The sequence below is a fragment of the Neopsephotus bourkii genome, unplaced genomic scaffold, assembly GCF_033783945.1.
Source record: "Neopsephotus bourkii isolate Nb327-2 ecotype Australia unplaced genomic scaffold, CSIRO-AGI_Nbou_v1 NB_908, whole genome shotgun sequence".
Taxonomy (NCBI): Eukaryota; Metazoa; Chordata; class Aves; order Psittaciformes; family Psittacidae; genus Neopsephotus; species Neopsephotus bourkii.
The window spans coordinates 1,210,590-1,232,418 of record NW_026901402.1 but is presented as its reverse complement, the minus strand read 5'-3'; the positions used below and the strand labels follow the sequence as shown (position 1 = coordinate 1,232,418).

The 21,829-nt window shown below is 37.7% G+C and overlaps 1 protein-coding gene across 2 annotated transcripts; it reads right to left on the bottom strand.

Moving 5' to 3' along the window:
• Window positions 1-357: 357 nt before the first annotated feature.
• ACP1 (acid phosphatase 1) lies at window positions 358-21,812 on the bottom strand. 2 transcript variants are annotated; one of them, XM_061357544.1, is made up of 6 exons: window positions 21,667-21,812; window positions 11,868-11,941; window positions 11,473-11,586; window positions 7,030-7,091; window positions 4,687-4,792; window positions 358-3,757 (listed from the first exon to the last, which is right to left on the bottom strand). In XM_061357544.1, the coding sequence occupies exons 1-6, from the start codon at window positions 21,707-21,709 to the stop codon at window positions 3,680-3,682; spliced, it is 477 nt and encodes a 158-aa protein (XP_061213528.1). In that variant the 5' UTR covers window positions 21,710-21,812; the 3' UTR covers window positions 358-3,679. The 2 variants fall into 2 exon arrangements, with proteins under 2 accessions (XP_061213528.1, XP_061213527.1); XM_061357543.1 differs by lacking the exon at window positions 11,473-11,586 and adding an exon at window positions 11,642-11,755 and having other exon boundaries at window positions 21,667-21,809.
• Between the last annotated feature and the right edge of the window lie 17 nt (window positions 21,813-21,829).

Below are 21,829 nucleotides of genomic sequence, written 5' to 3'. Positions count from 1 at the left end.
ATACAATAGTTAGGGTTGGAAAGGACTTTAAGATCATCAAGTTCCAACCCCCCTGCCATGGGCAGGGACACCTCGCTCTAAACCATATTACCCAAGGTCATGTGAACACTCGGTATGGATTTGTGAGGATGGACCAATCTCTGTGTTCAAGTCCAGACCACAAGGCTGCTTCAATTCTCTACAGCTTCATAATCTTTTTTATGACCAATGATTGTTTTGGGGTTTTGTTTGCATGTTAAAAAAAAAAAAAAATATCTGCAGTCTATTTATGCTATTGCCAGGCAATAAAAATCAGTAAACGTCCAATAAACCATTTCAGTGTCATAACATTTTTAAGGAATCAGTGAACTCAAGAAACCTTAATACACATTTCCCTTTATTCCTTAAATCAGGTATTAAATCCAGTTGTCATAATAAAATAGTTTAAACAGGAAGAAAAAATTTATCTGTGAACTGTAGATAAACCTCAGGTACTCTTAATACTGTCATTTAGCTTCCATTTTACCCTCAATTCAAACCACAAAATGTAAAAACAGAACCAAACACGCCCCTCTCCACCCTGAGAAACAGCTAGAAGATGGGATATTGGAAATGCACACTTCAGAGGCTTTAGCATCTAGCTCTTCAGAAGAAAGAAAAGGCAGAAGTACAAAATGCCAGCCTGGAACTTGGCTGTATTTAGTAAAGGAGAGGTACATATTTGTTACTTGGTTTCAGTGATCACTAAATGCTGAAGTTTCATTGCTCAATAGGAGTAACACATGGATACTGAAAAACTGGTAGTTAAAGGAATCTACTACTACAGGATTCATTTGGCTGCTCACCCACAGTAAACATATGGGCGAATGGAACTTTGCTTCTCCGTGGTTCCATGGGCTGAGATCAGATCACAGCATATGACAGAACATGAGTTATAAATTAGTACAAAACTTTCTTTCTGTTGTAAAACACCTGAAATCCAGTTCAATAAAAATCTTCTAGAAAATCTTGCAAAAGGAAAAAAATTATTTAATGATTTAATAGATGAATATAAATAAATCAATCCCATGGAAGTCTTAAATGGATTTAACAGAGGTCTGTGTGCTTTGAGAGAAGATATAACTATACTATAGCATAATTTTTTGTATTCAGTCTTGGATATAACCTTACTACCTGACGTAAAACAAGCCGTGGGGGAGAAGAGAGGGAAGGAGGAGTCCGCTCTGTAGTTTTTCATTCAACATTACATTTTTTCATGAGGGGTATTTTAAACCTGTAAGAGCTTAGACATCTGGATGATAACTTGTGTATTCATCCAATGTCCACTTCTTCTCTTGGAACCCAAATAACGGTACTGCACAACTGTCCCTCCTGAAGGTTATCCCTGCTCTGTATTCTTGAGTTCTACAAGTGAGATAAAATACCATGGTGCTCTCCTTCCCCTTCTCCAAAAGGAACCCACTAAGGGTAAAATCAATCCATCAGCTTCTTCCTCCTAGTAGAGCTGGTGAATGACTTAGCCAATAGATTACTTGCTGAAAATATACCTTAAGGCTGAAACTTTAAAAATCTTAACTGAATTTAACACAAACAGTTTTGACTTCATGTTACTTTGCAGGAGATTCCTTAGCCTAGTGAAGTTAAACAACTGTACCTTTTTCTTTCCCTTCTGTTACCCCAGCAGCTCAAAGATTTAAGACTTTTAAATCTTAAGTTTAATATGAAGGAAACTATAGGGTCAATTCCATCATGGTCCTACTCAGCCATGAATGGCAAAGCACAAACCATCATGTTCTCAATCTTCTGAATTATTTTATTTTCACTGGAGTATTTTAAGTGGTCAGAGAATAACATCAGATTACACCTAAATACTTCCACTTCTGAAGTCAGTGCATAAAACCAGATTTAAGATGGTTTGTACCAGCTGCTCATGGTTCTCCCTCATTTACTTTGTCAAAACACCCATAAAAGAAATGGAAAATAATTTATTCCAGAGTTGGTGCTTGATCTCACCTGAAATATTATATATATCACTCTTTGTCCTGAAGTGAAACATCTATTAACTTGCAAATGCCCAGCTTGTTATTTTAAAGTCAAAGATACGAGTAATGCAAAAAAGCACAAAGATCCAGATTTCTGTATTAAGGTGTTCCACCTACCCCTTGCCTTTCTGTAAGCAGGTTCTTAAGTTTTATGTCTGATGGAAATTTTAGCACAAAACAGAAACCTCACTAACACAAACAGCTGTTCTACAGCAAGAGTCCCAGGATGCATCATCCCCATTGTGCAGGCTGCTGCACAGGCAGAGTGACAACGGGATTCCATCCTCCTCAGGAAAAACAGGGACCTCTACCAAAACAAACCCCTCTCTCAGAGGAGAAAGTCAGTGACAAATACAGAGGCTACTCTAGTAGCTAGGAAGGAAAAACAGAGGGAAAAACACAGCTCCATAAGAAAGCAAGTTTTATAGATCCAGTTTTACAATGTGGTAATGTGAGTTCATACCAATGTCATTACTGAAAATAGGACAATTCTGGTATCAGTTACATTACTGATCTTACTGATTGCAGTACACTTGTGTTTCTAGGCAGAAAATTGTGTTTCTATTCAGACAAAAAATATGGATTTTAACAAAGCATTCAATTTTTGTCCAAAAGCGGAACTTTCTACTTACTGGCCTTCTGTTAACTTTGCATTACATTACAGATGGACTGTCTTTGGGCTGAGCTATGCTCTCAGAGAACACTTCTGACAGACTATCAATTCTCCTGAGTAAATCTGAAAATACTGTCTGACACCCACATAGGAACTAGGATTACAGCAAAACTCAGTGAATGTATTGCATGGATTTGAGTATTTTACTACTGTGAGATACAAACTGTATGTTTCACATTTAGCCTTTTACACTGACTTGTTCTGTCCTTAAATACGATATTACACGTGCTTGTATCAGTGCATTAGGAATTGACCAAACGACCAAAGGAAGACTAGCTGGAAAAGTCCTATTAACATCAATCACTATTTCTGAACTGTGTTCTTCTTAATTAGTAGAAAATGTACTAGAACAAATATTACTTTTTCTTTAAATAACTGAGCACTTAAACTGACACAAAAAAAAAACATTTTCACAGGATCCTGTTGACACACAGGGGTTTTGGTCGCTTAAGCTTTGAAATAGTGCTAAGAGCAGCATCTGTTGGGGAGCAGGCAGTTCTTTTAGTCTACTAGGCTCAATATGGAACAGCATCAGTCCAAAGGCCATCTAACAACACTAGGATGACATGCCTACATTATCATACATGAACTATTATCTCACAGACTCCCACTGAAAGTCAGTTGTATTAACTCACTAATGGCACAATAAGAAGACCTCATTTTAGTTAGTATAGCAGATAAAGAAGCAAGATGTTACTTTTGCAGTGCTTGTGAGAAAGCACTGGAACAGTTTAGAGATAAATTTATTCTGAATTACATACTTTACTACAACATTGATGTGTGATAAAACGGTTGATCATCTAGTCCAATTAAAACTTTTCTATGCTTTTTAATTAATGACAGAAAACCTAAAATATAAAATGATACTGAAACAGTTTTGAACCCAGCGAGGCATAACTTTACAATTTAAATACATCAATCAAGTAAACCTTACATATTTCAGGAGAAGCTAATTATTTTCTTTCAGAAATAAAATGACGACGCGTTAATGAGACTTCTCCAAAAACACTTTACAGCATCTAACACACTGCTCGTAAACAGTTTCAAAGTCCTTTTCACTCCCCTAGAAAAGAACAGAGGAAAAGAAAACCCGTAAGAACAGCAGTAGTGGCTCAAACAAAAAGTTTTTGCAAACTGGTTTCTCCATGGTCAGCAATAGTAAATAACTGACATTAGGGGAGAATAAGACAGTATAAATACATAGTGATAGTTTATGCATATTTCTCCCTAATTTGAACTACCTGCAGCTCAGGAGTTTCCACAGCCAAACACTGTAACTTTGTACTCAGCTGTCCTGGATAAACTTTCTCAGATGAATTCTTCCATTCAGTTTCTGAGCCCTTATAAGCCTTTTCTTTTTTTCCTTTCACAGTAACCTGTCACTTTGAGATTCAGACTTTGATGAAATGCTTGGTGAAAAAAAACCACCAAAAAACAAAAAAAACAACCAAAAAAACCCCCACAAACCCCCACCCTCTTTCTGTTTTGAACCCACTTCCCACATGTGCCATTTGATATTCTGTTCTTCTTGGGTAATGAATAGCAAATCCTTACCTTTTCCCATGACATCAAGATTTTACAGAACACTCCTACACCTTCATCTACTTCACTTTTCTAAACTGAAGAATTTTAATCTAATTGGTTGCTCTTAGTTGATGTTTTTCGACTTCTTTGACCACCTCTGTCCATGTCTTTGTCTTGATTAGGTCCTCTTTGCAAGGAAGCTGACCAACTAGAGCGTCATCCATTATTGAAAACACAGATGCACTGCCTTATTTAAATTTAAGCAACTGTTATAAGCATAGACATGCTCTCCTTTCCTATCCCAATAATTCATATTGTTTTGTTAAGTCATTTAAAAAATACATCTACACTTGGTTTTGTGTGGTATCAGATCATATATCACATGTCAATATGTGGGATCTCAAAAGATCATATGCCATATACACATAATTTTTAATCAAGCCACCAGAAGAATTCTTTTATACATACATAGTATGGATCTTCAATGATAAGTTGTTTCTGTGGATCGTAAGTTCCAAGCAGCTCAATTTTGGCCTTGCAGTCTTTAACTTGGTTGCTTTTCCTTTTCAGATCTCTGTAAAAAAGAAAATAATATTTTTCTGTGAATTTTTCTTCAGAACTTTCTTGGCATCATCATGAGATGCTCAATGACCATTTCTAGAGAACACAGGAAAACAATATGCGTCTGGACTCTGTCAGTTCTGTGGACTTTCTACTCTGCTGTTTGTTTTCATTTGTTTCTTGTTGTGGGGTTTGGGGATTTTTTCTTTTAATTGAGTATGGAAAACATGTACATTAACTTAATTCAAAGCATAAACAAGCAGTCAGTCACTTAAGGCTTAACAGAACTTTGTAACAGTACATTTATCACCTTCTTCCTCAGATCAATTATTAGTACTTTCAATATCCACCTTTAGCTTCTACTGAACAAAAACAAAAAAAAAAGGAAATTGTCCAGATATTTTTCCAGAAGTACGAGTAAGCTTCTCCCATTTGTTCAAAACCAGTGTTTTAAATTGGCATGCTGCAAGTATTGCTCTCAATACTACCTCTGTCACTCCTGTCAGGTCCTATTGCATTTGGTTATCAGAAAATGGTAAACTGGTGACCTAGACTGATCTTCCCTCTGAGATACTGTAACATTCCATCAGTTGTCACATCCTGCTTCTTTTACATTGCCTCTCATTGATAAAAGATACTTGTTTTGAGATGGTATTTTCCCCACCTACTTACAAAAAGCGTCTATTAACCCAAATGTATTTATAATGTACCTCTCATCATCTTCAGGTTAAATGCAGCTCAATACTATGATTTTCACAATGCTAAACAGCCATTTCTTTTAAATTCTTTTAAGATTACACATCTCCATAGCAGCTCATTTTACTTACCCAACATTAAAAAGGTGAAAATCCCTGAGAATACTCAGTCATAAGCATAATCAGTTTTAAGAAATTAAATTCTAATTATTAATTCTGAGTAAGAAAATAATTTTAGAAAGTCTAGAATAGCAGTGAGACCAAAATACTACTTTTCCTTGAAAAATCAGAACTCCTCTATGAAGTTACTGCTTTAATTTACAGATTCTCATTAAATTCTCTAGTTTTTTATTATTAAAATAATGTCTAACCCTTTTCTTCAAGGCTTTTGGCATACTACTTAATGAACAGGAGAGGGGCAAGTAGCTATGGTACTAAGGAAAAGGGATATTCCAAATTTTTCTTTTCTGTCACTCCATCAACACCTGGAATCAGACTCTGAGTGCTACAAAAAGGCATATTTCCCAGGGAAAATGGCTGAAGTGGGTATAAGTTTAAGGTGAAACTTAAGTGTAGCAGTAGCAATATCCCTATTACAGTTACGACATTTCTTCTGCTCTACAGCTCGTATCATATAAATTGTTAATATAGAATAAGTTTCATTCAAGAATTCAAGTGAAAATAGAAGTAAGACTAGTCATGTCTTTGCCCAACACACTGCAATCAAGCAGTGTTTCAATCATACAGGCCGTGTAAAAGAGAGGTCATTCCACACATCTAGAAGATTCAACAAAATAATACTTAATTAAGTAGTGCTGCTTCTGAAAGTCTATGTGCTACTAACAGGGTTTTATTTGGGCCTTGGGTTTTTTTAAACTAATTTTACAAGTAACAGTCCTTACAAGCACTTTCATATTTGTACTTTATTAAAGCTCAGCTCCTTAATCCCAATAACCGATATGTACATAAAAATAATGATATCCAAATTCTCACACTAGGCAACTACTTCACCGAATCTTTCTAAAGAATTGTCTCAAAGACACAATTAGAACATAACTAACAGCAACAAACAAGATTTCCGCAGCTAACAACCTTACTTATCTCACAGCTTATTCTATTAAAAAATAAAAAATAAAAAAACCCACAACATATTTAATCCTTTCCAGATTTCCACAGTGTCTTTTAAATCTCATGCAACTAGAAAGCCAGATCACTGATCAAGACAGTATGTCCTCATTCTTAACTGTACAGGCATCAGCTGCATATGTATAGCACAAAGCGTGCTAAATTTTCATATCCTTACTTGGCATGGATCACACAAACTGAGTTCTAGGTCACTGCACTTATTAGAAGTGAAGAATCTATCTATTACGATATCATCCACACAAACATACAAAAACCCTAAACCAAACAAGGAAACAAACCATACCCCCCCCCCTCCAAAACACCCACAAGACAAGCTAAACAGTAAAATGTGCCATCTGCCTTCAAAGTGACTTACAAGGCATCACTAGGAGTAATCCACATGAATTAGTTTCATTTCTTCATACATTACCTTAGATTGCTCTCATCCATACAGAGTATATAATCAAAGGTCTGGAAATCATCTTTAGTAACCTAGAATTAAAATACGTGCTTTAGCCTATAAACTGTGTGTGATTTATAAAAAGGGGAAAGAAAGTACTTTCAAATTTTGTAGTTCTGATTTATTAAAACAAAAACAGATGGAAAGAATAAAACTGTGTACCTTCATTAACTTTTACAATAACTTAAGAGCTTTTAAGTGTACTCTGCTGTAATTACCCACTTCTGCAAGTTTTCCACAAAAAACCCGAGTTGACTATTTCACCAATACAACTGACATTTCTAATGCTTTCCAATTACTAAAGCTAAAGTAGGCTTCCAGTTACGGAAACCATGCAGTGAAAATGTAGACAAATTACTTTCTTGATAGGAAAACAAAAATGTAGGTGACCTGGAATCAGCTGCAGTAATTCTGATCTAGAAATTTGTCATTACACACACAGAAAAAGATACCAAATGAAATTCAAAGCTAAAGTAAGATGGTATGAGTTACAATCCCTTAAAAACAAATGTATTCACAGTATTTTAGGCCATATAAAGTTCACAAAATTTATAGTATGATGTAAAAAACCCTGGGATCTATTGTACATCTTCCTACCACCATACCATGTTCTTTCTCTTTCCTGTAGTAGGACTACTGACTCCTGAACATGAATATTAACTAAATTCTAAATTCAAGATCCAAGTTCAGAGTCAGGTAGGCAAACATTGCCGATAAACCACTAACTTCAGTACTAATGTTATCTGTATTGAATAAGGATGGCTGCAAATTTTTACCAGTGTAATTATATTTTATTTTACACTAAAGCCTTAGCATAGACCTTCTCAGACCATGTCTACAATGCACAGTATGCTAGTATAAGATATCTGAACAAAGTGTCCATAATGAGGATGCATAAATGGAATAAAATCTGTAATGAGTTCACATTAAGATTGCATTTCATGAACAGTCTGTGGAAGTTTGTTCAGTACAGGTTTTTCTGGCAGGCACCTCTGGGAAGGATGTGCAGACAAGTGAACAGACAAAAGGGCAAAACAATTTATTCTTTAAGTCAGAGTTTTAACTTGTAAAAGTCATTTACATATTTTAAGAAAAGTTTTAGATGGCAAAACACCCACTTGTTTTTTGTGCAAACAGCAGATAGATACTGATCAAGCCCCCATAATAGCAGTAAGAAAAGACACACAGAAATCACCACCAGACTAAAGCCATTAAATGAAATATTCCACACAAGGAGAATTGAACAAGTGAGGTGTGGGGGATGGAACATTTGAAAAGAAAGGGTTAATGGTGGAAACTAATGCAGACTTGTTTATTTTCACTGTAAAAATATTTGCTGTATTCATGCACTGCCTTTGACCTATGAAAATATTTTTGCAGTGGAAATAGCTCTGTTTTCCTGGCAACTCTAAGCAATACCTCTACAAGCTGCTTCTGATCACTCTACAGGGCTAAACACTAGCCCCTATGAAAAAATGCGTAGTGCAGACATACATAGGAATAAAATAAAAACCAGTGAAAGGGAAAAGTATACCTGCCACACTTCCCACACTCCCTGTGTACTTGACAACTTGACAGTTACTTCCCTGGGAACCAGCATTAGCACAGTGCTAAAACCAAGATTACTGGCTCACTTGTACTCATAAGCCTCACGGTAATGTCAGATACAAAAAGCTTAACTGAGCAAACTCCAGTGAACTGAAGATACTCCTCAAAACTATGAAAACTAGTACTCTGGGGGAAGAAACTGAGGACATAAAAATTTATGTACATTTTGAAGAGAGTAGTGGAGAGTTCAAGTAGTCAAGTTTGGATGGAACCACACACACAATAACTTTACATTAAAAAAAAAAAACAAACATATAACCATTATTAAAGACCATCAATGGAGAAACACATCATCATTCTGACTTATTTCTTAAAAATTTCCCTTTGTTTAGAGGAGGGAAATCTTTCCTCTGTCTAAAAAACAAAAAGAGGCAGCAGTCCTCAAATTTATCCAGTTGTGAAACAGAGTTAAATATCAAATGGAGATTAGAGGAAGGTTGTGTTAAAGGCAAATGCACAGTATGAGTCATATAGAAATCAATTTTGGTCTCAGCATGAACAAAAGTGAAACTAATTAATACCTACCTGTTTTGTGCATGAAGAATAATAGTTCAGAGAATTTCAACCAGTGCATAAACATAAAGTGACCTACCATCAACTAAAATGTTAAAATACCCTTTATTTTATATATGAATACATACATTTATTGTTATACTTCACTTTTCACTTAAAATTCACTTGATCACTGTAAATGATGGTAGGATGTAACCAATTTAACATTTTCTCTTACATAAATCGTTCTTGTAGCATTTATGCCAGTTTTGAATTAAAGATACAATCCATGATTATCATAATTATGCACAAAATTACATGAAAGAAAATGCCTTTCACTGGATGGGTAACAGTTTTCCACAGGAGTAAAGAGGATAATTGCAGGAGGTACTCATCTTATGACAGTATTTCAAAGGCAACAGAAGATAAATCCCTCCTCTCTACTCCTGCAGCTCCTGTATTAAATCTTAATCTATTCTGAAACAAGCCACATACAAAATTCTATCCTTGAGTTTGTCTCTAATGGTGAAACAAATACACTTCCATTTGTACTAACCTGACCACTTTGAAAACTCCTATTCTACACTGTTGAGTCTTCCCCCTTTCCAGAAGAACTACAAGACCATATCAGGTCCACAGTTTAGAGAATCAGCAGAGACCATCTGACAGAAGTTTGAAAACAATTATATGAGTTACACAGTTAACATCAGTGCAAAATTAACAGTTACCTCTAGTTCAGGGATGTGAAATTTTCTTCATAAAATAAATTGCTTGTACTGGAATGTTTTAGAAAAAAATTAATCCTCTTAGTCTTTCATTCTATTGTCTCATTCTTGTTAATTTCCTATCCCTTTATATGTAACGTTTTAGGCTCTTCTACCTTTAAGAATCCCTTAATTTGCCAAAATGTTTAAGCAAATGTCTTCATTACCGTGTTTTCATTCCCTCTCTGCCAAAGGAGATTACATGAATATGTTTCAAAGCAGAGGATCAACTAGTTTTGGGTGCTTTGCTTTAATTTAACTACTTATAAACTACCCTAGTAATACCCAAGAACAGTTCTCAAGTTTCCAAGGTTTGTCTTTTAAGAATGCGAACAAATTACACTGTTTTGACAAACACCAACTGATTAGTTTCAGTACCATTTAGCTTGTGTAATGATAAATAATACTATGTATTATTTATCATTACACAATCATGTAATAATAAATAAAGCACTGATAAATAGTAAATCCAGAACTTCTAAAAGGAAAAGATCAGAACAGACTTCCCTTATAGTTATTCCAATAGTAAAACACTGAACATCTGAAACAATGTTGTGCCTGATCCTGTTTCTTATTATATAACGGAGAGCAGCATAAAGAGGGGTCAGCAGAGGGCAATTGACTAATTGGGGGAATTTATTTTTGAAAGTTAAAAACCTAAACATGTAGTCTTTGAAAGTGAACAAAGTAAATATGACCTCACTGAGGTCTAGGAAATTCTGAAGGGAACAGAAATGGAAGGTAATTACAAGACTACTTGATCTTTTTGTCAATACAAAAACTAGTGGCATAAACTCAAGCTTACTAAAGGTCAAGCCCTAAAGGACTACCTTATATCCAGAGAATAGTTAAGCAAAGTAAGTTATGTGCATTTATTGGAGTGTCTGAATTATTTAAATAGATGCAAACACATTTATTTCCAGTCTCTCTGGAATGCAGCATGTAAATACACATTCTTTTGTGCATGAAAACTGAGACGATTTCATCAGAAGACAAACTGCATTTGAGCTAAGAATGCTTCAAGAGTCCATTCTCCTCTTAACACCAACCAAGCTATTAATCTGGGGTTTGAGTGCCTTCATTCTAACTTAGCTCCCCTTATTTTTATTTTTTTTTTGTTTTTGTAAATGGTCTTCATGCAAGTGCAGCAGCTTTTTGTTATGGGTGAACAGGTATTCTACTTCTTTTTGGACCTGCTGAATAAAAATACAATTCCTGTCTCCAAGCAGCATCATGGATTACTAGAGTAGGTCCATTTTAAAAAGTATTAAAAAAAATAGTTTCATAAAAATTCCCAAAATAGTACATACTTGAAGGCAGGATTTTCCCACGATTGCTCCTAGTTATACTTCCACTGAAGCTTAGTAAGAGGAAACTCACTAACCTCAACTTTAAGTGTTAGGCCACTTCAGAGTCCTTTGAAAAACTAAACATAGTATTTGTTACTTGGTCCTTAACCATGCATTGGTCAAATGACTTCTGTGATTGTAATGGTTAGGACTAAACAAAGCATCGGTATGAATAAGAAAGAAAATATACTCTCTTCTACCTGCCGTGCCTTATGTGCTGTCTCAATGCCATGATTTCTTAGACAGCTTAAAGCCCTTGTATCTGGGGAGCGCCCCACGTTCCAGTCTGAAACAGCAGCGCTGTCTGTCATCCACTGTAACAACAAAACAAATATACACATATATTTAAAGAAAATTAAAATACAGTACCTGCCTGGCAATATGATTCATGGTAATGCCATGCTTCTTCATGCAACTCTGTCCTCGATAGTCAGGAGGGCTTCCTATTTCATAGGCAGATGTTGCTGCACTGTCTATCCTCCACTACAGAGAAACAGATTTATATTTTTATGTTTCCTTTCTCACTGTTTGCATTTCTACTAAACTGGCTAGGAGACAGTTATTTCTCACGCAGGAACAGAAATAAATAGCTTACCTTATTTTCAACTTTTTCATCAGTTACAAGTTTTCTAAAAACTGCTTCAGCTATTGGAGAGCGACAAATGTTTCCTATAGAAACAGGAGATTAAAGTGAAATTTAAGACAATTAAAACCAAATAATCAACAATTGTGTGGATTTGTCAGTACAGATCAAAGATTTTTAGTTACTTAGGAAGAATGTGGATTGCTTACATTATTATAACCCAAGAGATTCTGTAAGGGTAGAAGCCCAGAGTACTGTACCTGGGTTCCAGCAATCGCCAGTATCAATAGATTGAGGGATGAAGGGATTGAGAGCAGCCCTGTGGAGGAGGACTTGGGGATACCTGTGAGTGAAAAACTGGCCATGAGCCAGCAGTGTGTGTTCACAGTCCAGAAAGCCAACTGTATCCTGGGCTGCAGCAAAAGGAGCATGACCAGCAGGTCAAAGGAGGTGATTCCCCCACTGTACTCCACCCTGATGAGACCACCAGCACAAAAAAGAACAATGAATGCAGTGAAATGGCTGAACAACCTGCAGTAGAAATGCTCTACTGCTGAAGGTGTAAGTAAGTTAACCACCTAAGGTAGGACTCTCAAAAATGCATGCAAAAATTCACAGTCTTTGACAAAGAATGAAGTATCTCAACAATAAAAAGTCTACTTAACTATTATTTTATCTCCTACATTTCCATACTTCAGAAACTGAGTAACTAGAAGACAATTCATAATATTTGGTATGCCACCCAGCTGCAAAATGAATCATGCAAACAAATCTCCACTTGCCATCAAAGAGTGTATGACTTTGCTCACCTCTTACTTTTGAACAGGTAAGTACAAAAGACCACAAATGGCAACACTCATTTCTATACTTTTAAATAAATTACTCTGCTACTACTGATAGAGGTCTTTTCAAATCTCAAACAGTTAAAAAAAAAAAAAAAATCAGATCAGGCACTTGGCCTTATTTTCATGCCTGTATTTTTCAATCTAAGTATCAAGGTAGATACTTTGGTGCTAAAGAGAAAGAAGCTGCTACAATCTGGGCATTTAATAACTAACATCAATCATACCACCTATAAAAAAGCCCAACATGGGAAGTGAGCCACCAATAGAAATTTGCTGTCAAAGTTTTAGAAAATATCAAATCACTAAATGGGCAAAAGAAACTGGCTAACCGCTGAGAAACAGATCTTGCTGAAACATTAAGGGAATTGTGATGGCAGCAAATCTTCTTCCAGGAGAAAGCATACTATTTCTTTTCTCTGAAGTAATTTATTCCAAGCAGAGATAAAAACATTAAAGAATGTGGTAATATATTAAAAAGTTAATCTCACTTTTTTAATTTAATAAGTGAGTTAAGCATTAACCAATATAATTTTAACAGGAAACAGAAGGAACATGTAACATACCTGAATACTCTCTTCCCATGGTAGCCTGAAACCTTCAAATTCCCACTTAGTATTTATTCTCGCAAGTCTATGCTCATCTGATCTTTGTTAACATCACTATCTATATTAAAAACCTTTCTTTCCTTTAACGGATACAGCATAGCTGTGCTAAACTAAATAAACCAAGATCTTGGTCTCCTCATGAAATTAACTGACTCCTTATCCAATCAGTCCAATTAAGCCAGCTCTGTGCTTGTTCTAGTTTGAATTTATTTTTCTTGAATACAGGCAAATATAGCCACAGACTATACTGCAAGCAAAGTTTTTTACCCATTTGTTTTATAAAAGAAAAAAATATTCTTAAATATTTACTTAGGTCTTTTGAAAACAACCTGAGATAACTTCTACAATTGCATTTGACTCCTTCGTGAGTATCAAGATTTGTGATCATAATCCCCTACTTCTAATCTGTCCATTCCCTCTTTCTCCTGTTGCGTCAAACAGGTGACATTTAAGTCTTCTTTCTAACCTATTAAATTCTGTTTCTGTTACATCAGCTGTTGAGGACATCCACTGTACAATATTTTTCCTCTGTATGAATGATCCCACACAACTTCTGCATGAACAGTAAGTTTTATTACTACACTCAAAATTTCGGTAATAAATAATGATTAATACTATTGGCCCTACTAATTAATTAACCAGCTGCCAAAATTAAAAAATGTTTCTCTTGGAATAAATCCTTCATTGCTTTTTCTATTTGTTTAACCTTCTGCTTTACCTGGATAGAATGATTTGTTCCAAATTTTCACCCTTCTACAACCTGCTCACTTATTAAAATAAATGCCACAAATATCATCGTTGATGATATCATATATAAAAAAAATCATCTTGAATGGCATCATGATCACTGACTGATTAAATATATTTACTACTACTTCTAGCAATAACTAGAAACTGTAGTTACATTATTTCTGAAACAAAACACGTAACCTAGTTTGTGACTTAAATGTATTCCATGATGACACATTCCAAATACTACCAGATCTTAATGCTATTATGGAACTGCAGCCATCATTCAAATCTACTCTTGGGGACTATGGCCCGAATCCTAAAGCTGACTTAATAGAACCTTCTTCTCCTCATGCTCTGCAGTATTATTTTCATCCTAACCAACTCTGCCTATTCATGCTACACCTTGTGACTGTTACTATTCAGCTCATCATTAATGCAAAGCCCTATCTTTTCTCACTGATTTATGCAAACCTCTATCTTTGTTTTCCAGTCACTGTTCCTTTCCAACTATAATCTCTATCCATTTTGGATTCCGCTTTACATCCCACATCTGTCTTTCCAGGCTTTGCCATGGTTCCTTACAGGTGCATAATATTTCCAAAGCTATGGATTGACAGCTGTAACTGGGGAATGAAGGGGGCAATCTCAGAAAAATATTCATAAGGGGATTACCTTCCTCCTTGGTATTGAGCTTTATTTCCTTTAAACATTATCTACACCCTATCTCTGCTCTCTGTCCTTGTCTGGTGTTCCTTTCTCCTTTGTCATATTTCTGACCAATGTGCTCATGCTCTTTTTATGTAGAAGATAACAGTATTAAGTTTTCTGAATCTCCATCTTCTCTGGCTTTTATATTTCAAACTCTTTAAGTTGCAGTGACATTTTCAATCACAGAAAGACAGTACCTAAGGTACCAGTCTGCCCACGGAAATAAATCCTACAAAATTCTCCAAATATGATGATTCAAAGAGATGAGACTTAAATTTCAATCACAGAATCAGTACTGGAACCATTTATGGATCACTTTTACAGACTCGTGATTTCTCACTCATTTGCTAGGAACAAGGACTCCACTGATGGCTATCCAAGCCAGTGCTTCATTTTCAGACTTCTTACTCCAGTCTCTGCTTTGACCCATTCCCATGCAGAAATCAAAGCACTGCTTCTACTGACAGGAAAGAACCTGAATCTATCTCATGCTCAGGTCCCTAACTCATCTCTAGGTACTGCTGATCTCTCAATCATTTTTGTATCTTCATTGTTCCTTATTCAGCTAACTTTTTCAGAGCTTCCCTAAAGCAAACAAAGGTTTTTCTCTTCTTCGTTTTTCTGTTGTGTTACAGAAGTTTTGTTAGCTTTCATCCTTTCACATTTAAAAACGTGCTTTTAACTCTACTTATTTTTCCATGCACAGTTCATCTGAGTGACTGTAATAATGCTTCCCAGTGCCATTTGCACGATACATCAGGTTTCCTTTGTAAGCAAGCATTTAAAACTTACTACTCATTCTGTTCAGTTCTGTACTCAGATTCCTGTCTGAAGCTCATCATGAGTCCTAGTTCCTTATGGTTAAGTCTATCACATCACACTCAACATTCAGTTTCCTTTGTAAGGAACCACTCAAGACTGATGTTAGCACAGATTCCCTGGCTTTTCCATACACAATTTCCTTGAATACTTACACTCTTTATCTAAAACACGTAAGTATATGGCTACCAAAACGACACCTGACTTTCATATATGCCCCCCACTATCTTCCCTTGTTTTTTGCCTTATCATTATTGGTGGTAGCAGCAGTGATTTGTGTTACACCTTAGTTACTGGGCTGCTCTTATCTCAACCAGTGGGAATTACATTCTTTCGATTCTCCTTCCCATCCCTCCAGAAGCTGGGGGGAGGGAGCGAGCAGCTGCATGGTTCTGATTTACCAGCTGGGCTTAAACCACGACAACTAGGAACTCAAATCTCTCTGTAATTGTGACCTAGGTTCCTTATAACCTATAACTGTCATTTTAGAAATTATTTGTGCAGTCTAGAATCACTGATAGCAATACTCATACTCAGTGGTTCACAACAAACATCAATTTTCAGAGGACCCAGCCAAACCCACTCTGCTTACTGTTCACCTGCCTAACAGCTGTTTCTCCACACCTGGAGGAGATAAGTACACCAGAGCCTGGTCCAAGATGCCCATGCAGTTTATTACATTAGAGCAGACAAGTCAACAGAGGGAAAGAGAGTGACTTATGTAACAGAGCACCATCTCAAGCTCATTTCTCGAACTCAACCATTAATTAAATAAGCTAGCAAGGTGGGTCCTGGTTCTCCTCCCAGGTAATAAGCAATAGGACAAGAGGAAATGGTCTCAAGCCTCCCTGTGCCAGGGAAGGTTTAGACTGGATATTGGGAAATACTTCCTTTACCAGAATTGTCAAGCATTTTGGTTCACCTCTAGTTTTAATTCTTTCTTTGCCTTACATGAAAAATATTATTTCCTGGTGCCTTCTCATATATTGTAATTACCTATGTTCATTTATCTCTCAGTGATGAGGAACCCTTATAATTAATGTAGTAATGTGCATTAACTAGACTGTATTTTATTATGTAATTAATATATACTTATCTCATTACAAACAATACAGTCAATAGATACCTCAGTAATAACTTTCTTCTAAAATAATGTAGGAATAAAACAATCTTTCATAAAGGCTTGCAGTTTTTGGGATCAGCTGTCACTGAATGTAGCAAACTTCAGAATTAATGTGCTTTATTAACCAGCACAGAATACTACAGACAAATGCAATTCCAGGAATCTGTTTAGTACTTGTTTCAGCAACAACCATAGGTACTCTTTCTAATTAAATTTAGGAGGAAAAAAGCTATTAGGGCATAAGTATCAGTCTTCAAAACTAACCAAAAAAAAGCAAACTTAAAGCAGGAAAAAGTTGCCTTCGAAACTTAACTGAAAAAAGTATGCATTTCACTGGAAAAAGAAGTGCTTATCATCATACACTGTCACGGTTATTTTAACACAGTAACATAAGAGTTTAAAAGGTATTTATAACAATTGTTAAAAAAAAAATCCACCCCAATTAACATTGGTCCTCACATTTTCACCCTTTTTTCAAGCTTAATAGTAATAATGTCACTCCCATACCTAGATTATTATATTATCTTCCATTAATAACAGTTTCTCAGAGACTCAACTAGATTAGGAATTTGTAACAGTGCAAATCACCATCATGGGTTTACAGACCCATGCATACGAACTGTTTCATAGAACCCTATAATCATTTAGGTTGGAAGACCATTAATATCATCACCTCCAACCATAAACGTAGCACTACCAAGTCCACTGCTAAACCATGTCCTCAAGTGCCACATCTATACATCCTTTAAATACCACCAGAGATGGTAACTCCACCGCTTCGTTGGGCAGCCTGCTCCAATGCTTGACAATCCTTCTGGTAAGGAAGTATTTCCCAATATCCAATCTAAACCTTCCCTGGCACAGGGAGGCTTGAAACCATTTCCTCTTGTCGTATTGCTTGTTACCTGGGAGGAGAACCAACACCCACCTTGCTCCATCCTTCTTTCAGGTAACTGTAGAGATCAATAAGGTCCCCCTTCATCCTCTCCTCCAAACAACCCCGGTTCCCTCAGCCATTCCTTACAAGAATTGTGATCCAGACCCTTCACCAGCTTTATTGCCCTTCTCTGGACAGGCTCCAGCATCTCAATGTCTCTCTTGTAGTGGGGGGCCCAGAACTGAACACAGTATTCAAGGTGTGGCTTCACCAGCGACAGTACATGGCAATGATCACTACCCTGGCCCTGCTGGCCATACTATTTCTGATATAGGTCAGGATGTCATTGGTATTTTTGGCAGCCTGGGCATACTTCATGCTCACATTCAGCCGTTTGTCCACCAACATCCTCAGGTGCTTTTCCACAGGCCACCATTCCAGCCACTCTTCCCCAAGCCTGCAGCATTGTATGAGGTTGTTGTGACCCAAGTGCAAGACCCAGCACTTTGCCTTGTTGAATCTCCTAACACTGGCCTTAGCCCATCAATCCAGCCTGTCCAGATCCCTCTGCAGAGCCTTCCTACCCTCAAGCAGATCTAAACTCCCACCCAACTTGGTGTCATTTTCAGACTTACTGAGGGTGCACTCGATCCCCTCATCCAAATCATTAACACAGGTATTAAACAGAACTGTCTCAAATGCTGAGCTCTGAGAAACCCCACTTGTGATCAGCTGAAAACTGGATTTAACTCCATTCACCATAACTCTACGCGCCCAGCCATTCAGCCAGTTTTTTACCCAGCAAAGAGTACATCTGTCCAAGCCATGAGCAGTCAATTTCTCCAAGAGAATGCTGTGGGAAACAGTGTCAAAGGCTTTACTGATGTTTAGGTAGACAACAGCTACAGCCTTTTCCTCGCCTACTAAGCAGGTCACCTTGTCACAGAAGGAGATCAAATGAGTCAAGCCTTTTACCAACACAGGCCAACTGGGCATGATCTCCTGTTTGTCCTGTATGTGTCACATGATGGAACTCAACATGATCTGCTCCACAGCCTTTTCTGGCACCAAGGTCAGACTGACAGGTCTGTAGTTACCTGGATCCTGCTTCCAGCCCTTCTATAGATGGGCATTATATCTGCTAACTTCCACTCAGCTGGGATCTCCCCAGTTAGCCAGGACTGCTAATGAATAATTGAAAGAGGCTTGGTGAGCACTTTTGCCAGCTCCCTCAGTACCCCTGGGTGGACCCTACCCAGCCCCACAGACTTGTGTGTGTTTAAGTGGTGTAGCAGGTTGCTGACCATTTCCCCTTGAATTAGGAGGGCTTCATTCTGCTCCCCTTCCCTGTCCGCAAGCTGAAGGGGCTGGGTACCCTAAGAACAACTAGTAATACTATTAAAGAACAAGGCAAAGAAGGCATTAAGTCCATCAGCCTTCTTACTCACCCTTTGTTACTACGTTTCCTGCCATGTCTAGTAAAGGATGGACAGTTTCCTTAGCTCTCCTTTTGGTGCTAATGTATTTATAGGAACATTTTAATTGTCTTTCATGGCAGCAGCCAGATTCTATGATTCTATGATTAAGTTCTAGCTGGGCTTTGGCCCTTCTACTTTTCTTCCTGCAGAACCTTATGATATCCTTGTAGCCACCCTGAGTTGCCCGCCCCTTCTTCCAATGGTCATAAACTCTTTTTTTTTTCCTGATGTCCTGGGTTCAGTCTTTTGAGAGATATTAATTATTTACCTTAAATAAGTAAGTTTTAAATAGTTTGAGTCAGTGTTATTATATTGTGTGGTTTAGAATGCCGTTTGCTTAGCTTTACTTGCTTACCATGAGCAGCTATATTTGCTGAAGCCTTAGGCCATAAGCTGTGGACTTTCACCTAGATATGCTTTCAGCTGGAATAGAGTTAGCTTTCTTAGTAATTTCTCCTAGAAGATGGTACAGTGCTGTGGTTTGTCTTTAGTGTAAGAAGAATCTTGTTAATATCGATGTTTTAGCTATTGCTAAGTAACATTTATCCCAGGCCTGGGACTTTTTCAGTGTCCTGTGCTCTGACAACAAGCAGGTGCACAAGAAGCACAAATCAGAAAGATGCTGCCACTGTCAGCAGAAGCAGCAACTGAACAAAGTAAGAACAGTTAACGACCTATCTGTATGAAGACAACAGTAACATAAGACGCTAGACCAAAATATAACCATAGGATAAAAAAACAGGCACATGAGGAACAGGTGCATAAATCTCAACAGTACAATTGCCAGTGATGTCTTTGTTCAGAGTCCATCTCTGGAGGTACCCAGCTTTGTTTTGTTGGGTTTGTGTTCTTTTTTGGGGGGGAGGGGGGTGTTGGTGGTGGTGGTTTTGTTTGTTTTTTGTTTGTTTTCTGTACCACTCAATTATTAAATTATTTTTTCCTGGAATCAAATGAGTGAGACTCTGGTGCAGAAAATCTAGGATCAAGCACAGAGGAAGAGGAATCACGCCCAAAAGTGAGTATGTATGTGAATGAGGAGTGGAAAGGGGCACTCCTCAGTTCACTGGAGCTGCCTGCTGTGAAGGAGCTCTGGTCTTAGCAGTTAAAGTCCCAGGTATTGTGAGAACAACTCCTTGAATGGTGTGTGAATGCTTGGGCAGCAGCCTCTCCCTAACACAGCCAAAGCTGTGTGAGCCAAAGCTCTGCTCAGCCAGGCTTCTTCCTTGCCAGCTCATCTTTCAGCACAAGTGGATGGTGATTACTGCCTTTGAACACAGTGTTTGGAAAGAAGGATGCATATTAATTACATATTTTTCTGCAAATAACGTTTATCTAGGCCACTGGCTCCCAAAGATAAAGCAACTGACAATCCCTTACTAAAGAATGTTTTCCCTTAATTATTATTAAGGGCTGATTTTTCTCTAAGGTAAACATTAGAACATATTTCACAAAACTAAATTCTTGTTTTGCTGTTTAATTAATCTGCACTTCTCCTATTACAACAGAAACGCAGGTACTAAAATAAAACAAAACATATTAACCAATGGTGTTGTACCAAAAATGTCAAAATGCCAGGGATTCATAGGGATCAACTCTCAGCACATAGGTAAGATTATAAGGACTACAAAGCAGATAATGTTAAAATCCCTCCTAGATCACTGTAAAGAGCTGTCTGGCTTGTTATCCCCAGGAGGGAGCCAAAGCAGATGTTTAGAGAAAGCATGCACAAAATGGGGCATGGCTCTGTAATCCAGGTAGTCAGGTTTGCAATCTGTTGATTTTGAAGATGAAGATAACCTTGCTTATAAGCAACCAATTTTCTTAACCCTCAGGAAAGCATCCAAAACATTTCTGATCCCATTTGTACTTCTCTGGTTCATGACCTCTTATGACATGACAGTCACAACTTAAAACACACAGAACATCTTAAAAAAAGTAAATAAAAAAATCCTAGTTCTTCATTTACATAGCCCTTCAAAACAAGTCCTTTTTTTTTTTTTTTTCATGATGGCCAGAATTCCATAGCTCAAAATGACTTCCACCTCCACCAAGTTCCTTTTCTTATAGAAATCCTACCATATGTACCCTCTTTTTACAGAGCCTGCTCCACTAACTTTGGTCATTCTTGTCACTGTTTTAGCTCCCTTTTTAGTGCCAGATGCTCAGAACCATACGTCCATGCGGCACAGCTGCAGGATTCCCTCCCTGCAGCCTACTTCAGAAAGCTGCTCCCCACCACACTCCGTACAGCAGTATTTAACTCAGAGCTCAAGTTGATTTTCCCCACACATAACCTTCGCTTTTATTAATGCTGAATTCCACGTTATTTCCTACTGATTGCTGCTTTAATACCACAAAGACGCGCGGGAAAACGACGGATACTGCTCTGTGCCCCCCTCCTCGGCTATCGCTCCGACCCTCCCCAAGAAAGCAGACACCCGCAGAGCCACCCTCGTCCTGCACGCCTGGGCTGCGGGCCGGGCCTACCCGCAGTCCGCCGATCCTCGTCTCACCGCGCTCCCTACACCCCCACCCGGGACCCCTGACCGAAGAACGGCGGAAGGAGGCCAAGAGAAGCGCGGCGGAGCTCAGACCCGACTCTCCTGTCCCCTCGCCCAGCTCACCCAGGCACACAAAAAGCACCGACTTCACCTCCCCCGCCGCCATCTTCGTTCAGCCACCCGCAAAGGGGACCTTTCCGACTGTCGTGCATCCAGCGCTACACTTTACGGCACTGGCCGTTACAGCCGTCTACGCTTTTTGCCTGATTTGAGTCAAAATTAAAAG